General features: G+C 36.6%; 2 protein-coding genes across 17 annotated transcripts in view; one reads left to right on the forward strand and one right to left on the reverse strand.

The window, feature by feature from the left end:
- Nucleotides 1–1,836: 1,836 nt before the first annotated feature.
- LOC107776826 (putative magnesium transporter NIPA8) lies at nt 1,837–15,861 on the forward strand. 5 transcript variants are annotated; one of them, XM_075250607.1, is made up of 15 exons: nt 1,837–2,279; nt 2,478–2,688; nt 4,760–4,847; nt 4,929–4,990; nt 8,309–8,394; nt 8,812–8,899; nt 9,507–9,609; nt 13,040–13,168; nt 13,251–13,350; nt 13,463–13,582; nt 14,466–14,556; nt 14,635–14,698; nt 14,819–14,915; nt 14,993–15,206; nt 15,541–15,861. In XM_075250607.1, the coding sequence occupies exons 3-15, from the start codon at nt 4,837–4,839 to the stop codon at nt 15,606–15,608; spliced, it is 1,233 nt and encodes a 410-aa protein (XP_075106708.1). In that variant the 5' UTR covers nt 1,837–2,279; nt 2,478–2,688; nt 4,760–4,836; the 3' UTR covers nt 15,609–15,861. The 5 variants fall into 5 exon arrangements, with proteins under 5 accessions (XP_075106708.1, XP_075106704.1, XP_075106703.1 ...); XM_075250603.1 differs by having other exon boundaries at nt 8,812–8,885; nt 14,993–15,263; XM_075250602.1 differs by having other exon boundaries at nt 8,812–8,885.
- Nucleotides 15,862–16,946: 1,085 nt separating this feature from the next.
- Nucleotides 16,947–18,129, reverse strand: part of LOC107776112 (transportin MOS14) — a 67,316-nt gene continuing 66,133 nt past the window's right edge. For all 12 annotated transcript variants that reach the window (XM_075250594.1, XM_075250591.1, XM_075250595.1 and 9 more), the window contains one exon: nt 16,947–17,463. In XM_075250594.1, the coding sequence (XP_075106695.1) occupies nt 17,239–17,463 (225 nt within the window). In that variant the 3' untranslated portion in view covers nt 16,947–17,238. The remainder of the gene's footprint in view (nt 17,464–18,129) is intronic.

An 18,129-nucleotide genomic window follows, 5' to 3' on the forward strand; every position in this document is an offset into this window, starting at 1 on the left:
GGATGTGGGTCACAATTTTCTCAATGGTGAAATTTTTCTGTTTGTGTTTTAAGTTATTTTTGCAGTTACTCCATGAGTCAAACAGCTTCTCAACCAGTACTCCAGCAACAAACTTTTCTGGTAATAACATCCCCTCGACCTTCAAGTCTTCTAACAATTTTTGATATTCGTTGATTTGCACGTTCATCTCTTTATCACCTCTCGTCTGCCATTGATAAAAATTTTCTACTATAAATTTTTGTTTTGTAGCATCTTCACTAGAGAATTTTTAATCAAGGCTCCCAGATAGTTTTTGCTTCTTTATAACTGCAATACACATCAAACAATTCATTTGAAATAGTTTGTAATATAGTATGACGACATATCTTGTTGGCATGTTGTCATGATTCCACTATTTTATTATCAGTGTGTGGATTAGGTTGTGGATGCAGTAGTGCATATACAATACCATGAACATCAATCAGTAAGAAAATACGTTCTTGCCAACGCTTAAACTTTTCATTGGCAAAAATTTCGATATTTGACACATCTGGAAATGACGTGGCATATGATAGTGCAACTGGAACTGGGGCAGCGGAGGCAACACCAATATTGGTAGTATCAGTAGTATTTTCAGCATCAATGTTATTTGCCATAGTTTCTTAGATTGTAGTAAAATGACAACAGGAAAATTACAATAACACTGCAATATTAATATAAATAAATACACGGATTATCTTGAGTCGTGTTGTCTTAAGAAACTATTTCAGTAGTGTGAAATGTTTCCCCAGGATCAAACAAGCTTACCTCTATTTTATTTAGAGGATACAAGAATCAACAAAATATTTATATTACAATAATCCAACACGATTGAAAAGAGAATAAGGACAAAGAAAATTTATAAATATAATTGGAAATAAGAGAAGCTAAGCGAAAAGGAGAATGAAAGCTAAGCAGAAAGAGCTTTTGTTTCTAATAATGGAGAATTGTATAACCAATGGTGGCTATTTATAGCTTTAATTGCATGATACTTGATTTTTTCTGTGGCAAAAAAACGTGGCAGAGGATTTACCACTTTTTACACTTCTTTTGCCACTTATCATAGCCTTCTAGAAGGGCTAAGACATTTGTCCAAAGGGCTTTAAAATATTACCACATAAATCAACAGAAATTCAGTACGAGAATTTAATTTCTGAAAAATTTGTTGAAGTAGCATTACGAGGAATGAGTGGTGTAAGCTTGTGCAACAATTAGAATTCGGGCAACATGTGAAGAAAAAGAGGTTAGCTTTGAGACCAATTTAGAGTAAAAATAATGGGAGTGACAGTAGCACTGAATTATTTGAAAGAGTAATGTCAAGGAATCCAAGATCAACTGTTTATGGAGGTTGATTGGAAAATATTATATAGTTCTTTTGGTAGTAGGATTTATGAAGCCTATGCAACTAAAATATTTGAAGGTATGGTTATGTTTGTTTAGATTGAAGACTTAGAACTCGGGGAAGGGGTCGCCAGGGACGTTGAATAAGGGTTTAATTTCTAGGGTGGATATTTGGTATCGGGGTCGGATTACTGTCAAAATATACCCTGATGGACCTAATGGCTTAAATGGCTGCCACATGGCCCTTCCGTTAACTTGGGGTATATTTGTTTATAGTAAGACGATAAGGGCATTTTTGCTCGATAAGTATAACAGAGGGTAACTTTAAATAATTTTCGGTAGTAAAGAATATTTTTAACTCTTTTCCTTATTTAAAATTGAAAACCAATACGCTAATGACTAGTCTTTACCGACCGACAGGAAGGGTAACTCCTGAAAGGGTTGATAAGTTGTCACGCCATTCTTTTATGAGGAAATGGACCCCTCAACCACAACCTCTAGTTTGTGAAATGCCATATAAGTACTTTGTAGTAGGAGTATTTTTTCCAGAAAATAATTATCTTTGAAAACAATAGAGCATATAATATTATTACACGGAGTTCTTTTCATGCTTTGCCAGGAACGCAAGAAAGGAAAGAAGAACCAAAGACTCATAGCCATCATCTTTGAGTTTTCCTGATCAAATTTGTTTTCTCCTTTGGCCGTTGAGCTTCCAATTTCATGTTAGGGTTCTTCCCCCCCCCCTTCCGCACAGGATTTAAATCTGCAGTCCGAGAAAGATAAAATTTGATATCTTTATGTGTATATATTAACTACCACAAGAAGAAAAAAATGAAGTTCATTGTTAGATCCGCTTAGCTTCTGGCTTTCCTTCAAATTTCAGACAATACATAGGTTTAAACCTGCAGGCTCATTTCAAGGTAAACTTTCTCAAGCTCCTTTATCTAACCCCACTTTCATTTTCCTAAACTTGAAGATCATTTTCGCGAAAAATTATTACTATACATTATGATCTCCAGTCGATCTTCATAATCTCTCTCTCTTTTTATTTATTTATCACTTCTGCTTGGTCTTTGACCTTCGGTGAATTCTTTGATAACGTGTCTGCCTATTTATAGTCTTCCAAGTCCCAACCATCAGAGATCTGATTGACTTCCGTGGTGATGCTCCTGCTCCTAAAGTTGCAAAAGCGGTACTCATTTCACTGTGGACAAGTATTTCTGATCTCTTCCATCCATGGGCGAGTGGGTAATTGGAGCGGTTATCAACTTGTTTGGTAGCGTTGCCATTAACTTTGGAACCAACCTCCTTAAATTAGGTCATGACGAGGTACTTTCTACCCTATATCTTACACAACTACCTGCCCTGTGCTTTGCTTATTTTTCCCTTCACAGCTCTACTTTTGCTATTTTTTAATTTATGGTCGTATAGGTAGTCTTAGAGTTTAGCCAAATGTGTCATTGCTTAACTTAGAAAAGAGGAAATTGATTAGCTCTAGGTCTAAGTTTGGTCAAGTATGGTGTCCATGTCTACGTCAAATTATAATTATTGGGACCTCCATATTTTATCATATGCAAGACTTTTTTTTGTTGATAAGAAAGTAAAAAAGAAGTCTTTCATTTCATGCTCAAATCTGGAATGCAAGACTTGCTGCTCCAAAGGGAATACGTTGGCATTGAACTTAAGCTTTATCCACTTTTCCAATTGTTTCTTTTCTCTCTCTATTTTTACTTTTTTTTTTTAATCAAAGGAAATAGGATTCCCAATGGTAGTTTTGAGTTGACGGATGACTTTATACAAATAACTTGTTTGTTTGTACACTTCCATTCCCATTACACCTGTCTATATATGGGTTTCTCTTTTAGTCACAAACATTGATTGGACGCAATAAGAAGTATTCATGATGCATCAACGTTGAATTTAACATGACATTGTCTGCTTAGGCGTTATTTTTTTCTCTCTACAAACTTGGACGAGAGAGATGGATAGAGCATGTTCTTTTAGCCTTACTAATCTATCCAACAATCTCAAATGTGAGTATTAAAGCAGATAATAGTGACTCAATACGGTTGGGCTACAAATGGAATTGTGATACACTTTGGTTATGCGGTGTTATAACATAGCTGCATAAGAAGTGACTCAAATACTTATTGATTTTAGAGATTGCAATATGGTTGGATGGAGGATGTGATTGAAGCTGGTCAGTGTCTTTCCATAGGTAATATTACACATATATGAAGCAAGAATGTTTGGTTTTAACTTTTAGGGTGATAAGTGCGAGCAGGAAGTAAGAAGAGTGGACTCCCATGCGTTCGAAACCTGTACCTAAGTGGCATAGGGCAGGGAGCTCAGTGAGCTACTGAGCTCCCCAATAATCACCCAAAAGTGGGTTGCAAGAGTAATTCTTGAGGCAAACGATTAGGGGCTTAGGCCTTAGGAGTGGAGGATGCCCCGAGAGTGGCCAATTAATCTGTCCATATCATATTAACCACCTTATCGCATGTGATTGTTCCATCTCATGGGGATTGGGTTTTAAAGAAGAGGCCTTTTATTGGTTACCAAGCATTAGCTAATTATGAAGGATTCAAGGAATATCCAGTCTTCTCCTTTTCTGCCACCAACCTATTGATAGCAATACGGAGTGATATACTGTTTCCTATTTCCGTCATTCTGTCCAAGGCAGTCTTTTTCCCCCCTTATCCAGTAAGCTTCTTTTGTTTAATCGCCATTGTAATATATCACAAAGGTATGTAAGGAGTTTATCAGCCAACGGAACGTTATCTACGTGTTACCTAATTTACTCACTCCGTTTCAATTTATGTGACACACTTTCCTTATTAGTTCGTTCCAAAAAGAATGATACATTTTTATATTTGGAAATAACTTTACTTAAACTTTTTATTTTAGCTATTTTACTCGTGAGAAAATTTTGTAGCTGTACAAATGTTAATGACCCAGTAAAGCTTTTAAGACCACAAGTTTCAAAAGTCTTTTTTTTCTTAAACTTTGTGCCTAATCAAATTACGTCACATAAATTGAAATGGAGGGAGTATGTATCTTGACATCTCCTCTTCACATGTCCGAACTATCTCAACCTCGTTTTCCATATCTTGTCCACTGCGGAGACCATACATACCTTGCCCCGATTATCTTCATTTCTAACTATATCCCTCCTAGTATTTGACTGCCATGTGTTCAATGGTTGGAATTAGTATAATCCCCTAAGATCATATGCATTTTATATTTATCCGCTGCATGTTATGAGAGGTTGGAGTAATGATTTATTGTTCTGACAGTATTTTGATATTTTTTGTTCTTTTCTTTCTTTTCTTGTTATCCTCCTTACCGGAGGCTCAACTTGTATTTTCTTAGCAGCTCTAATGAATCATAAGTATTTCAGAGGGAGAAGCACTCTGTGCTGGGTAATGAGGGAACAGATGTAAAAGCTACGATGAAGCCTATTATATACTTCCAAACATGGAGAGTTGGTAAGCATTGCTTTCGTTTATCCCATTACAAGTATCTGATCCTTTTCTTTTACTGTATTGATGATGTGAACTTTGAAGCAGGTATTGTATTCTTTGCTATAGGAAATTGTCTCAATTTCATTTCATTTGGATATGCTGCTCAGGTCAGTACTTATTGGTTCTAGTTCTAATTTGTCTTCATATTTCGTGGGCTATATTGACTTTTGGCAAGGGAAGTAGGTAGATTTGAGATAGGGGGAGGGAAGAGGGAAGAGGGAAGAGGGAGAGATTACAACCAACTTGCCCAATGTTGTGTTGGCGTGTAAATTAATGGGGTTAGTGCTTGTAAGGTTTGGGCTATAACCCAACTTACCCAAACTTATTTCTCCTTAATTCTTATCTTTCACTGAATCTCTTTCAGAAAAGGCCCAACATCTGGAGAATAAGAGGGGAAAAAGAATCAAAATAAAATTAAGTGTTCTTGCTCAACATCCACTTCTTTGCATTTTCATTTTCTTTACTTGCCTTTTCATTTTACTGTTATAAAAGGTGTTGAAACAAGCTTGTGAAGGTGTGTGATAGACATTATATTTGGTGAACAAGCCTCATAGGTATTATCTATTGAAAATGATTTCATGTTGTCTAAAAATGATTTTTGATTTACTTATTAAAAAGAAAAGGTTTTTTGATTTAGTTTAACCTCCTTTTTCTTGGTTTTCATTTTTTGTTTCAGAATTTCTACTAACTGATTTCCCATGGTTGAAATGGTGCTTAACTCGAAATTGTTTGTTTAAAAGAAATAAGACAAATAAAATAGATTCTTGCCTTTCTCCTAATTTTATTTTCATAGTTTACTTTTTATTGAAGATGAATATAAAATAAAGAAAAGTTTCCTCTTATTGCTAGTTTTTCTTGGAGGTTGTTCAAACAATTCAATTGGTACTAGAACAGGTACTTGGCTTGAATCTCACCGCCACATGGGTGAAAAATAGAAGTTTATCCCCCTCTTATTGTTTAACCTTTTATATGAGGTAGTGATAATATCCACAAAACCTTACAATTAGCAGGTGGTCGTTGCCAAGTTAAATGAACTATGAGTCCAAGTAGTATTCCCATGAGAAACTAGTTCATTAGAAAGTAAATATTTTTGATGAAGATCAATTAGAAAGTAAATAATAGGTTTATCACAAATATTTGTTGGTTCAAATGATCACTTATTATGAAATCGTTAAGTAGACTAATTTTAATTACTAAAACAACCAATTATGCAACTGAAAATAACACTTTAGGACGAAACCAATGAATAGAAACCTTGGGTTATGAATCCCCTTTCTTCCTAATTGTGGTAGTTTTCAATCTTCTAGCCTTGGGCACGTAACTACTCACACTAATCTGCCAATTATAGAAGAGTCTTTTCGTCAAAGGCTCATTCGAGAGGTGCTTAAGCCCTGAAGGTCAGTAAAGGAAGCTTTGCCTCGCTTAAGTTGCGCTTTTGTGTAGGCAAGGCAATAAGCCATGTGCCTCATTGCCCATGAGTTGTATTTTGAGTAGAAAGGGCAGCCCGGTGCACAAGGTATCCCGCGTTCACACAGGATCCCGGGAAGGGCCTCACCCAAGGGGTGTGAAGTAGACAGCTACCGTAGCATTAATGACTGCTTCCGCGGCTTACCGTTGTTCCAAGGCTCCCCTTCTGTACCTTGAGTAGATCGTTACTAAAGCAAATATAATTGGAAAATAAGTATATGAATTGTTAAGCGAATGAATTTATTACCTTTTTTCTCGAATTGCATATATATTTTTATTTTTTACCTTCATTGCGCCTTTTCTTACTAAAGGCCACACTTTGGTTGCCTTTGAGCTTAAAGCACCAATAGACCTGGAGTGCTTTTTAGAGCTTTTCACCCTTGACAACACTGCATTTAGCATAGGAGGATTAGTTAGAATGCTTTAGTAATAAGCCTAACTCTATGGATATGCAGGATGGAAGGATATCTTCCGACTCTCAGTCACAAATTAACCTAAGTAGCTCAATTAATTAGTTAATCTGGCGTTGTTCAATATGAACTGATTTGAGTTCCCGTCCCAACGTCCTATTCAACCTATTATGGACACCCTACTTGTTGATTAGACTAGTAGAAAAAATACAAAGCAAGATTGAACAAATGAACATTCATCCAAGAATAACAAGAGTGGAAGAATCATATTAGATTAACAAAAGCATTTGTGGTTCATCACAATCCTTGCTAGGACGGTTAGTTATAATTCATATTCAAGAACAATGCAAAACATAGATAGATAAAAAAATCCATGAAAGGATATGAATAAAAAGAATAAGATTCAGGGAAAACAATATATCTTAGTCTTCAATCAGATAACTCTCCTAAGGTTGTGTTCTTTGCGTTGAAAGGAATCCCAAGGGTTGTTCTCCATCAAATGCTTAGATTTTAAGAATCAAAAGATGACTATTTAAAGCTTAGGGTTAAAAAGTTGCGGTCACAGTCACACCGGTAAAAAAGAAAAAGGAAAAAAGAAAGGAGAGTTGCGGTCGCAATTACCATCGCGGTTTGAACACTAGCTCAAATCAATTTCAGCACTTCAATTTGGCAGTCGGGAGTTAAGGTGCCGCAGTCGCTGCAGTACTTGGAACTCTTATCTCAGTTGGACTTCTTTTTCTCTCTCTCTTCTATTCGTCATTTTTTATTTCCATCTTGCTTTCTCATTACCACTTCTCATCTAATCTTCTTCCTATGCATAAACACACAACCATGAGATTTATCCAAAAATTAATCGAAAACGACTAAAGAATAAGTGCAATTGATACTTGATAGGGGAATTGCCACAAATATTATGCAAAATATCACACTTATCAGGTGGTTCACACAATTCAATACAATTTGCTTGTATTTTGACTAATCTATGAAGTAAATCATGCATAACTTAATTTACATTGATGTAGCATAATGGTAAAATCTTAATATGGATAGCTTCTTAGTTCTTAGTCGTTATTCAACACACGTGAGTGAACTTAGTACTTATGTTGCTACTTTTAGAAAAGTAAAGAAAAGAATAAAAAGAAATTGGTCTAAACAGAAATAGGGCTTTAGTTTTTTCTTTAACTGACAGGTTTACAAGAAGTCCAGCGGTTGGGTACCAGCATATAGCCAGTTGGACTACAGGGATGTAACCTGTTCGGTGTACTAGTGACTACAAGGATTGGGTGTACCATCAAGGCTAATATTTCGCTCCCATCCCTGATTTGGTCACCTTCCCAGCCCATCAAACATTTTGCTGGTCAGGTTGATTACAATAGAAGGATCAAAGATTGATACTGCTGCAGTTATTCTCCTGCTCATCTCTTTGCGTGACAAATTATCTGTTGGCTTTTACACAGTATCAGTGCATTAGCAGCAATGTTTACCTTTCTTTGATGATGTATATTTTTGTTTTTTCCCTTCATCATCGTGGCATTTCCTTTTCGGCAGTCACTTCTAGCAGCTTTGGGATCTATACAATTTGTCTCAAACATCGCCTTTGCCTACTTTGTTTTGAACAAAACAGTGACAATCAAGTAAGCTAACATTTAAACTTCTTCTATCAAAATCAATAAGGATCTGAGTCTAAACTACCTGCAATTCAGAGAATTGATTGTTGATTTATAGTACTTCCTCTATTCCAATTTAGATGACACTTTTTCCTTATTAGTCCGTTCTAAAAAGAATGACACATTTCTGCAATTGGAAATAATTCAACTTTAAACTGTTCATTTGCTCCATTTTACCCTTAATGAAAAGCTTTTATAACCACACAAATGTCATGGCCCACAAAGCTTTTACCTCTTAAGCTTTTAAGACCACAAGTTTCAAAAGTCTTTTTTTCTTCTTAAACTCCGTGCCGAGTCAAACTACCTCATCTAAATTGAAACGGAGGGAGTAATTATTATCCTTGTTATACAAGCTACAGTCTGATAATATCTTTCGCATTGCAGAGTATTGGTAGCTACTGCCTTTATTGTTCTTGGAAACATCTTTCTTGTAGCCTTTGGCAACCACCAGTCACCTGGTATGTGATGGAAGGTGAAGATTGTTGTTTTTGTTATTATATCTTTGTTTTACCATGTGTCGTTTATAATTGTCCTATATCATGACTGTAAAAAAGATTGGGTGTCTTCCACAGAGTGTCATATTTGTAGAGTATCATATCTTTTCTAGGTTCTCTCAATATTGGTATACTACTTGTATATGGGAGTTGCTCCCAGTATAAATAAATTTTTTTACCTTGTAAGAAAAATGTCTCATGCCATGAAAATCTTCGGGTTTAACGCAACCGGAAAAGTTAGATTATGAGGTGAGGATTGTTCAAAATCATATGAAGAGCCCATTTCCTCAGCCAATGTGGGACACTTCAGAGTAAATGGGGATGCTAAGAATTTTTTCAAACAATAGAAAGATGTCATTCTTGAAGACATACTAAAAAGAAAGTGTGTCACATAAAATGGGATTCAGGGAGTAACTTTTTAACATATTTCAAACTTTGCATATGTACAAGCATATGCTCCGGTTTCTTGTAATGCATGATTGTTATATGCTTCATTACCTTATGAAAAACCAAACAAAAAAAAAGAACAAAAGATTGTTACATGCTCCCAACAGATTATAATTTATTAGCTTCCTTTGTTTGTAGTTTACACGCCGGAGCAGTTGGCTGAGAAGTACAGCAACATTACGTTTCTTCTTTACAGTCTCACTTTGGTCTTAGTTGTTGCTTTACATCATTCAATATACAAGTAAGTCATGATGGTACAGTCAATAATTTCTGCACATTCTTTTAGTATCAAGTCATAGTATATTGTTTATGTAATGTGCCAAGTTACGCTGACTTCTAAAAACTTAGCCTGCTAGAAGTAATGTACTTGGGATATATTCCTTCAAAGTAAGTTTCATGTGAAAATGAAAACCATTGGCTATAAATTGTGCCGCTTGCTCCTTATGTTGTCTCTCCCGCCTTCCTCTTGCGCATCAACTTGTTCTTCGTTCTCCAAGCATACTTATTCCTGCCACAGCTAAAGTGACTACTATAAGAATTGCTATGTACCCCTTCCTATTCTTCATGGCTATAATTATACTCAAATAACTACTTAAGTGAGAGTATTTCTACTTTTATAAATCAGGTTCACAGGGGATTGCTCTTAGTTGTTTTATATGTTCAATGGAGTTAAGTGCCCAGGAAACTAGTTTAAATAGACAAAGTGAGCCTTAGCTGATACCTTCAGGGGCTAAGTTTAATATTCTACATTTTGATAATCTTTACTGAAAAGATTGCTCTCCTTCACAACATATCATTTGGTTCCATTCTTAAATTTCATAACCAATCAAACCAGAACCAATAAAATGGGCAGTGGGAGTAAAAATTAGCAGGAATTACAGGGTCACCGTTGCATTTAGAGGCACGTATACTGGTAAATGTAGAAGTGGACGCTAAGGAGCTGTTTGGTCAGAAGTTTTTAGAAAGAGAAACTCTCCCTTCTCTCTAGATTCTCCCTGGTTTCAGAAATACAATGCTCTCGACAATCGAACTGCTTATTTCTGGACTGATACAAATTTTCCAAGTAACACGAGACTTTTTTTTGGAGTGAAATATCATTAAAGGCATCCATTGCGGCAGACTGTCCCATCCTATTGACCAGTTGAAAATTTCCTCTGATGAGGTTGTCCTGAGTGAGGCATGCCCCTTTTAGCGCAGTCCAAATGAAGCGTGATATCTTTGGGGGGAGCTTGGTTTTCCAAACTAATTTCCAGTGCCATAGATTGACCATCATCTTATTAAAGCTCAAATGTAGCCTGCTGTTGACTGTGTAAATACTGCTGTAACTCCATTTCAAACTGTCTCCAACCTGATTATCAATGTTGCAATTCTCCAGATTTTTATGCAAAGTCGAGAGATCTTCTATTTCCTACTCGTGTAAGTTCTTCCTTAGGTTAAGTTCCAGGAGTTACCATCTCTGTGCTGAGAAATAGAAGAGTTTTGGTATCTGGCTATGCTGAGTAGGTTTGGAAAGCTTTCTTCAGTGTGGAATCTCCTATCCATTTGTCTAACCAAAATCTAATGTGATTCCCATCCCCCTACCTCAAAGTGAGTGTTCGTGAAGAATTCCCCCCATAGTTTATTTATGGTCTTCCACAATCCAGTTCCATGCGCTAGTCTGGTTGGTTTGGTACACCAGTGAGTGCTACTGCGATGTTTAGCCATAGTTACCTCCTCCCGTAGACCCTTGATTAAACCTCCAGTGCCACTTCATAAGCATGCACTTACCATGTATCATGTATAGCAAGATCTTTGATACTGAGGCCACCAAAAGCTTTAGGGAGAGTGACTTTGGATCACTTCACCAGGTGTAATTTGTGTGCTTAACTGTCGCTTTCCCATAAAAAAGTACTTCTAATTTTGTCAAGCTGCTTTAAGATTTAAGACTTTGGCAAGGAGGGGAAAAAGAGACATACACTGTTGATCCTTCCTCCTAATGAGAGATACTGTTTTTGCCATGTAGTAAGTCTTTTCTCAAAATTTTCAACAACCCTATTCCATATTTCAGCCGACTTGTGTTTGGCACTCAAAGGAAGGTCCAAATAAGTGGATGGAAAGCAACCAACATTGCAGCACATGATAACCAACTCCACTAGATCAGGTACCATATTAAGAGGGTAAATTACACTTTTCAGCATGTAATATGGAGACCAGACATTGCTTCTAAAATCATGAGGGTGAGGTTTAGGTATAGAACTTAGGTTTTTTCAGCACCATATAAAAAATGTGTCATCTGCAAGAGTAGATGTGAGATAGACACAGAGTTAACACAACTATTTCCTATCCTGAAACCCTCGGGCCACAGTATCTGCTTGGATTTTTCTAGCATACAGCTAAGCCCCTCCATATCAAGGATGAAGAGGAAAGATGAAAGAGGATCGCCTGTTTGATTGCTCTCATAGGAAAAAAGAAACCTACTGAACTTCTGTTCATAAGGATAGAATACTTGACTATACATGTTGTATCTTATCCATCTAATCCACTTTTACCCAAAGCCCATCTTCCTGAGTATTGAGATTAAGAATGCCCAATTTAGCTTGTCAAAGTCTTTTTCAATGTCAAACTTGAATAGGAGACTTGCTTCCCCATTTTTCTCCTTCCAATTCAGGACTTCATTAGCAATGAGTAGCATCTATGATTTGCCTGCCTTTAATACAATCATTTTGGTACCCTGAACCTGAAACCAGTTTTCTAATTATCCTTCCGTCTTTCAGCCAGCACCTTATCTGTGATTTTGTAGAAACTGACAATAAGGCTGATAGGTCATAGGTATGTAGTCACTGAGTGCTGGCTCCCTTTCTTTTTGGAGCGAGGGCAATGAATGAAGCATTGAAGGACTTTACCATGTGACAGTTGTGATGAAAGTGATTGAGGGCTCCAAGCACCTCATATTTGACTATGTCCCAATTCTTATGATAAAATGCCATTGTAAAACCATTAGGTCCGCAAGCTTTATCAGGAGTACATGAGTTGATAGCAACTAGCACTTCTTCCTCACCAAAGTCTGTCTCTAGATCCTCCCTTTCTTCTACTGCTAAACATCCCATCCCTTTAAAAGTGGCTGTAGGTCTCCAGCTTTCATCCTGAATGAAGATTCTGATAGAAGTTGAGAATTTCTTCCTTGATGAGTTCTTTATCTTCAATAATCTACTCCCCCACCAATAATTTCTCAATGTTAATATCTTCTGAAAGAATTTGGTGTTTTTGTCACCATCCTTCAACCACAAATACCTAGATTTTTGTCTCCATGAGACTGCTGGATTTCCACTTTAAAGTTCATAATTTGAGTTTTTTCCTCCTGGGTTTGCATTCATCCTTAGGTAGCTTGTTCAAATAGGAGGAGTTCATCCAATGCTTTGCTTGCCCTGATTTCCACCTTGAGAAAAAAGCTTCTCTGTTAGTTAATTGGAATTATTTGAGACAACTGAGAATTTGAAGACAAATTAATAGGGAATATGGAGTAGTCTGCTCCCAGGAAACGGATATCCTTCTAAGCATCTCAGCAGTACAGAGCATGATGTTAAAATTTGAAAAACAAGGAATCATGATTTGTCATGTTTTCTGTAGACCTATATTGGAAAAAGAGGATCCTTATCTTGGTAGTTCTTGCAAATCTAATGTTAGTCATGCAGGAGAGGAGAATTATTGCTTGCTGTACCGATGAATGAAAATAAGCCCTGTTGGCGCATGCTGCTTCCATTTTCATATGCAGTTGTTTCAGGTGCTGTTGGATCATGTTCAGTATTGTTTGCAAAGTCTCTGTAAGTGGCATACATGGTTCTTTGCCTTCTGATGGAAGAGCTGGATCTTATACATTTGACCCTGGTTACTTCTGTTTTGTAGTTCAAACATGTTAAGATTGTCCATGTCAAGTGGTTATTCATTGCACAGCTGGTTCACGTATTCCATGCTCCTGTTGTTTCTTAGTACAGCTGGGTTTTGGGTAATAGAATGATGGACTTGTTCGTTGCATTGTCATTCAATTGTTGTAATATTGAATACTTGAACATGTGTTTCTTTAACTGATTCTGTTCTCGAATTTATTATTGTCGCAGATGGCAAGGTTAAATGAAGGACTTTCGTTCTTTGATGCAATACTTATCGTCCCTATGTTTCAAATCGCTTGGACTTTTTTCTCCATTTGTACAGGATTTGTGTACTTTCAGGAATACCAGGTTTGCTCTTTCTCCAGTGTGTACGGAAGGGCATGTGCATCTCCTCGCTTTTTCGCCCTTTCTAAGATGAATGTAAAGAATGAGAAAAGGATAGATTCTGAGAATAAATTGCTTGATTGTTTTCTCAAGTATGTTGGAGTTTAAATAGTTTTTGCAAGTAATCCTAAAAGGAAAGAAAAATAATTCCTATTTTTAATTACACAGTTATAAGGATTCTAAACCTTTCCCATATTTACAACGAATGAGCTCTTGCCATACTAATAATTTCTCGATTGGTAACTCTCTGTCAAGTTGGAGTGTACATATTTTATGCTTTTTTTTTTTTTTTAATTTTTTATTGTATGGTCTTAATATGCCACTAATACACTAAATTGTGGTGCGACGTGACTTTGTCAGAATACCTGCTAATTGTTCACTCGGTTTGATAAAAGCTGTCGAAGTGCACCTTTGACTCAAACTTTTGCCGAATGAATGACAATTTACTTCTCTATGCTTTGTTCTCTCATGAAATACCGGGTTTAGAGCAATGTGTATTGCAGCTTGATTGTCACAGATCAATTGAGTTGGTGCATCTCCTCCACGCCTCAACTCTTTAAGAAGTTGCTTTAGCGACATAAGCTCACATGTAGCCTAAGCCATTACTTGGTATTCTGCCTTTGCGCTTGATCTAGCTGCTACATCTTACTTTTTGCTTTTTCGGTGCAATAGATTTCCTCCTATAATAAGACCACAGTTCTGGTTATAAAAAAAAATAAGACCACAGTTCTAATTACACAATTATTTGGATTCTAAACCTTTCTCATATTTATAAGAAGTTGTTTCAACATTGAACTTTTCAAGTGAGTTTACAGACGAAAAACTAATACATTTTGAATTTACACAGGTATTTGATGCTTTAAGAACAACAATGTTCATTCTTGGAATGATTTCTGTGTTTGTGGGCATTTCTTTGCTAGCACCAGATGAGTCAAAAGGTATTGCTACTTTTGATCTCAGGTTCTCGGTAATAAAATGTGCCTAGGGCATGAAAGACTGAACAGTAATATCTGCAGGAGGTGAATTGAAGGATGGTTCTTTAGTTTCAAAAACTTCAAATTCTTCGCAGGATGAGGAGAGGTATGTAGTGACCTTATTTGGCAGACGTTGTCTTTAATTCCTAATGGTTAAAAGTGCTTAGCAATATGACCTTTATTTCCTAATTGCTGCCTTTTCTATTGGTAAATGTGCACATGCCAGGCTGTTCATGCAATCTGAAGACTCCCAAATTAAGGATATAAGATCATTTGGACGAGTTATGCTGATGAAAACTGCTAATATGATTGTCAAGGCAAAGGTTCTGTGTTTGTTTGTATTCCCTATTCCACGAAGGAGATTTCATGCTTACAAATCTAAAGGGTATACTTCCTGCAGGCTGCATGTTCAGTATCACTAGGCTTCGGGGAAGACTCGCTTCATGCATCTTCAGTGCTGGTGATGCCCATGGTCTCGTCGAAAATAACAGGCTTCCGAGGAGGTGGTCTTGATCGGGCTAAATTATTATCTGCTCGAGGCCCAGGTTGGAGCAAATTTGCAGTTGATGAGGACGGTGAGACAATCCTGGAGACAACTGCAATGCTGCCCCAAGGTATCAACTTGGACTAGGAGAGCGTGGCATTGATTTGTAGAGACCGACATGACAATGGTGGTTATTTCTTTGCCTTTATGGAGAATATTCAAGAGTGTCTTTACATCCCACTTATTTTGTGTATGCTTAATTCCACTCGTAGTCCAATATAAGGCAGCAAGGCGCTGGGTTGGGTTGGGGAGGGGAACAACAAATATGTTAGAGGTAGAGCTAGTAGCCTGATTTGGAAGGGGATTATAGTATGTTGACGAAAGCACTGCGTTAGAGTGTTCATTTCTCTTTCATTTTTTTAATAGAGGCAACTAATGATAATCTTATAAATTGTTTTTTGTAGTTTACGACAAACTACGCTGGACTGTGAGGCAAGATTTGGATACTTCTGCACTAGCTGCTGGCAGTTGATAGTTTGAGATAGTGTGATTGTTTTTCTAGTGTAAATAATGTTTTGGTTTCCTGTCTGGTGCATGTGATTCTGGCTGCCACCTGATCAACTGCATAACCCTTAAAAGAGATGATTCTTTTAGAAATATGAACTCTAGATATACTAAGGTCAAGAATTTCGATTAATTGGTAGGAGTGGGGTGGGACAATTAATAAAAACACAAAACTGCTTGTCTAGAATTACATTTATTTATATGCGTGTTGTACGGAAAAATAGTAGCAAGTTCAGATGTGACTTTGGTAGTTCACTAGGCACCGCCCACATTTATATTAAATGAACCTTTTTCTCTGCCTAAAATATTTTTTTCCTTTAAAATTGTTCATGTGAACCTTTTAGAAATCAAAGTTCAATCTTTTCTAAATTATTATATCATTTTAATACTACTATCTGTATTTTAATCAAACACTGTAGTCCTCCAGCTAACGCAGTATAGTAGAAGTTTAGAGGTGACAAACGGTCGGGTCGGGTTAGATATGGGTGAGTTGAAAATAATGTAAAACGGATAAAATATCTGATCTGACTTGTATTTGATACGGAAATGGATTGACCGACGAATAATATGGATGTTCATGGCTTCTTGAATATGATCAGTTTTGGGAGAATTTTTAATCTCTCAAATTTGAAGAACCCCCAGTTTGAGCCTTTGCAAATATAAAAGTTGAACTCATTAGCTATCTATATTTTTCTCACTTTTTAAAAACTTCATTATCCAACCCATTTTTAATAGATAATACGGAGGGAAACTACTTTTTTAATCCATTTTGCCACTTGTAGAACGACCAGCTTCAAAGCTTACCTTATCTAATTATGTACTGACAAACCAAAATGTTACAGGGCCGATAAATTGTTGGTTGCAGACTTGCAGTTCATTTTCTTTTGTCAAATTGCTAACAGTCGGAAAAAATCATACTCTCTACATTGTTAACTTTTGCGTAGCGGATTATCTTCACATTCATTGGCTTTCTAGAGTTTGATTTAATAAAAATTGAACAAGTAAAAAAAGGGAAGTCATAGGAAATTTTTTACAGATGCACAATTCATTAGCTCTCCAGTACATTGGCATATACAATATTAACACCTGATGGCTAGATTATGAATTATAACCAAGAAAAAAAGATTTCTTAATGCATACCAATTGTTCTAGACAGTAAAATTAAACTGGACAAAATTTTACCCTAAGCCAGCCCTTTACTCTCTCCTCTCACCAATACACCCTTAAAAAGGTGGATCCTTTAGTGCAAATTCAGACATTAGATAAGAAAGTCTTAAAACCAAATAGTTGACTTTGGAAAGTAAAATTTGTGGAATAATTGTTATCCTCCATTTTATTTCTCCTTTTATGATTCTTTTACCCTACTTACCAATTACCATAAATGGGCCATCAGTGCCTTGTTGATATGTTGTATATTACAGAATTAATCTCTATAGTACAAAATTGGGGATACTGTACATTGGTACAAAGAATGCATAAATTTTCCACGGACTTTGAGACTCATCGAGAAGGAAGATGGCTGCATTCCAGGACAAAACTCAACTTATATAGAATGACGGTGCCGCAGTTTCAATACCATTGAGGCAATTGCTCAACTTTCAAGTAAAATTTGGTGAATTGCGATGTCCATCAGCAAATTCTCTGACTAAACGCTTCAGAATTCTCCCCCCTTTACCTTGCATATGCCCATAATCACTTGTTCCCCCAACATTACGTCTGCTCTCAATATAGTCTGAAGCAGCAGCAGCAAGTGCCTTCATCCAAAGAGGAACCAAAGACTCTACTTCCCCCTGCTTTAGGTACTCAGCTGGTAAACTCTGTACCTGGAAAACGATTATGATCACACAAAAGAATGTCTTGATACAACTTTTCAAAAACGAATATTTCAATGCAATTCTCCGAACTTACTGTAGTAGCTGGAAATAATACAATATATCTGGAGAAGGAAAAAAATTAACCTACTAATGAAGTTAAAATAAGTGACAGACAGCATACAGAATAAAGCTAATATGTAAAATACCATAATAGTTATGGAAGGTCTGAACAATATGGCCAAAACTGCAAAAATTAATGGATGAATTAAAGGCTTTGAGGTAGCAAGAATTGGAAACAACAACCTGGAGATTACACATCTTCAATATGCTGATGACACCCTAATTTTTTGTGATGCAAAAGAGGAGCAGTTGAGATATTTGAGGATTATCCAGGTTTTGTTTGAAGGTATCTCAGGACTCCACATCAATTGGAAAAAGAGCCACCTTTTTCCAATTAATGTAGTACCTGAGATGGAGCAACTGTTACTAATACTGGGAGATGTACGAGGATCCTTTTCTGCTATCTATCTTGGCATGCCTCTAGGTGCTAAGTCTAAGTCCAAGGAGATATGGAACACAATCATTGAAAAATGTGAAAAGAAGTTAACCAGATGGAAAGCACACTATCTATCTATGGGAGGAAGACCAGCGAGGCGAGACGCAGGGTTAGCGCTT

Source organism: Nicotiana tabacum, chromosome 3 (genome assembly GCF_000715075.1).
Source record: "Nicotiana tabacum cultivar K326 chromosome 3, ASM71507v2, whole genome shotgun sequence".
Lineage (NCBI taxonomy): Eukaryota > Viridiplantae > Streptophyta > Magnoliopsida > Solanales > Solanaceae > Nicotiana > Nicotiana tabacum.

Excerpts from the sequence above, each read along its gene's own strand:
- LOC107776826 (XM_075250602.1), top strand. The coding sequence starts at position 2,596 with ATGGGCGAGTGGGTAATTGGAGCGGTTATCAACTTGTTTGGTAGCGTT. Across the intron at positions 2,689-4,759 it reads TTAAATTAGGTCATGACGAG|AGGGAGAAGCACTCTGTGCT; the intron begins GTACTTTCTACC and ends TAAGTATTTCAG. Across the intron at positions 4,991-8,308 it reads CATTTGGATATGCTGCTCAG|TCACTTCTAGCAGCTTTGGG; the intron begins GTCAGTACTTAT and ends CCTTTTCGGCAG.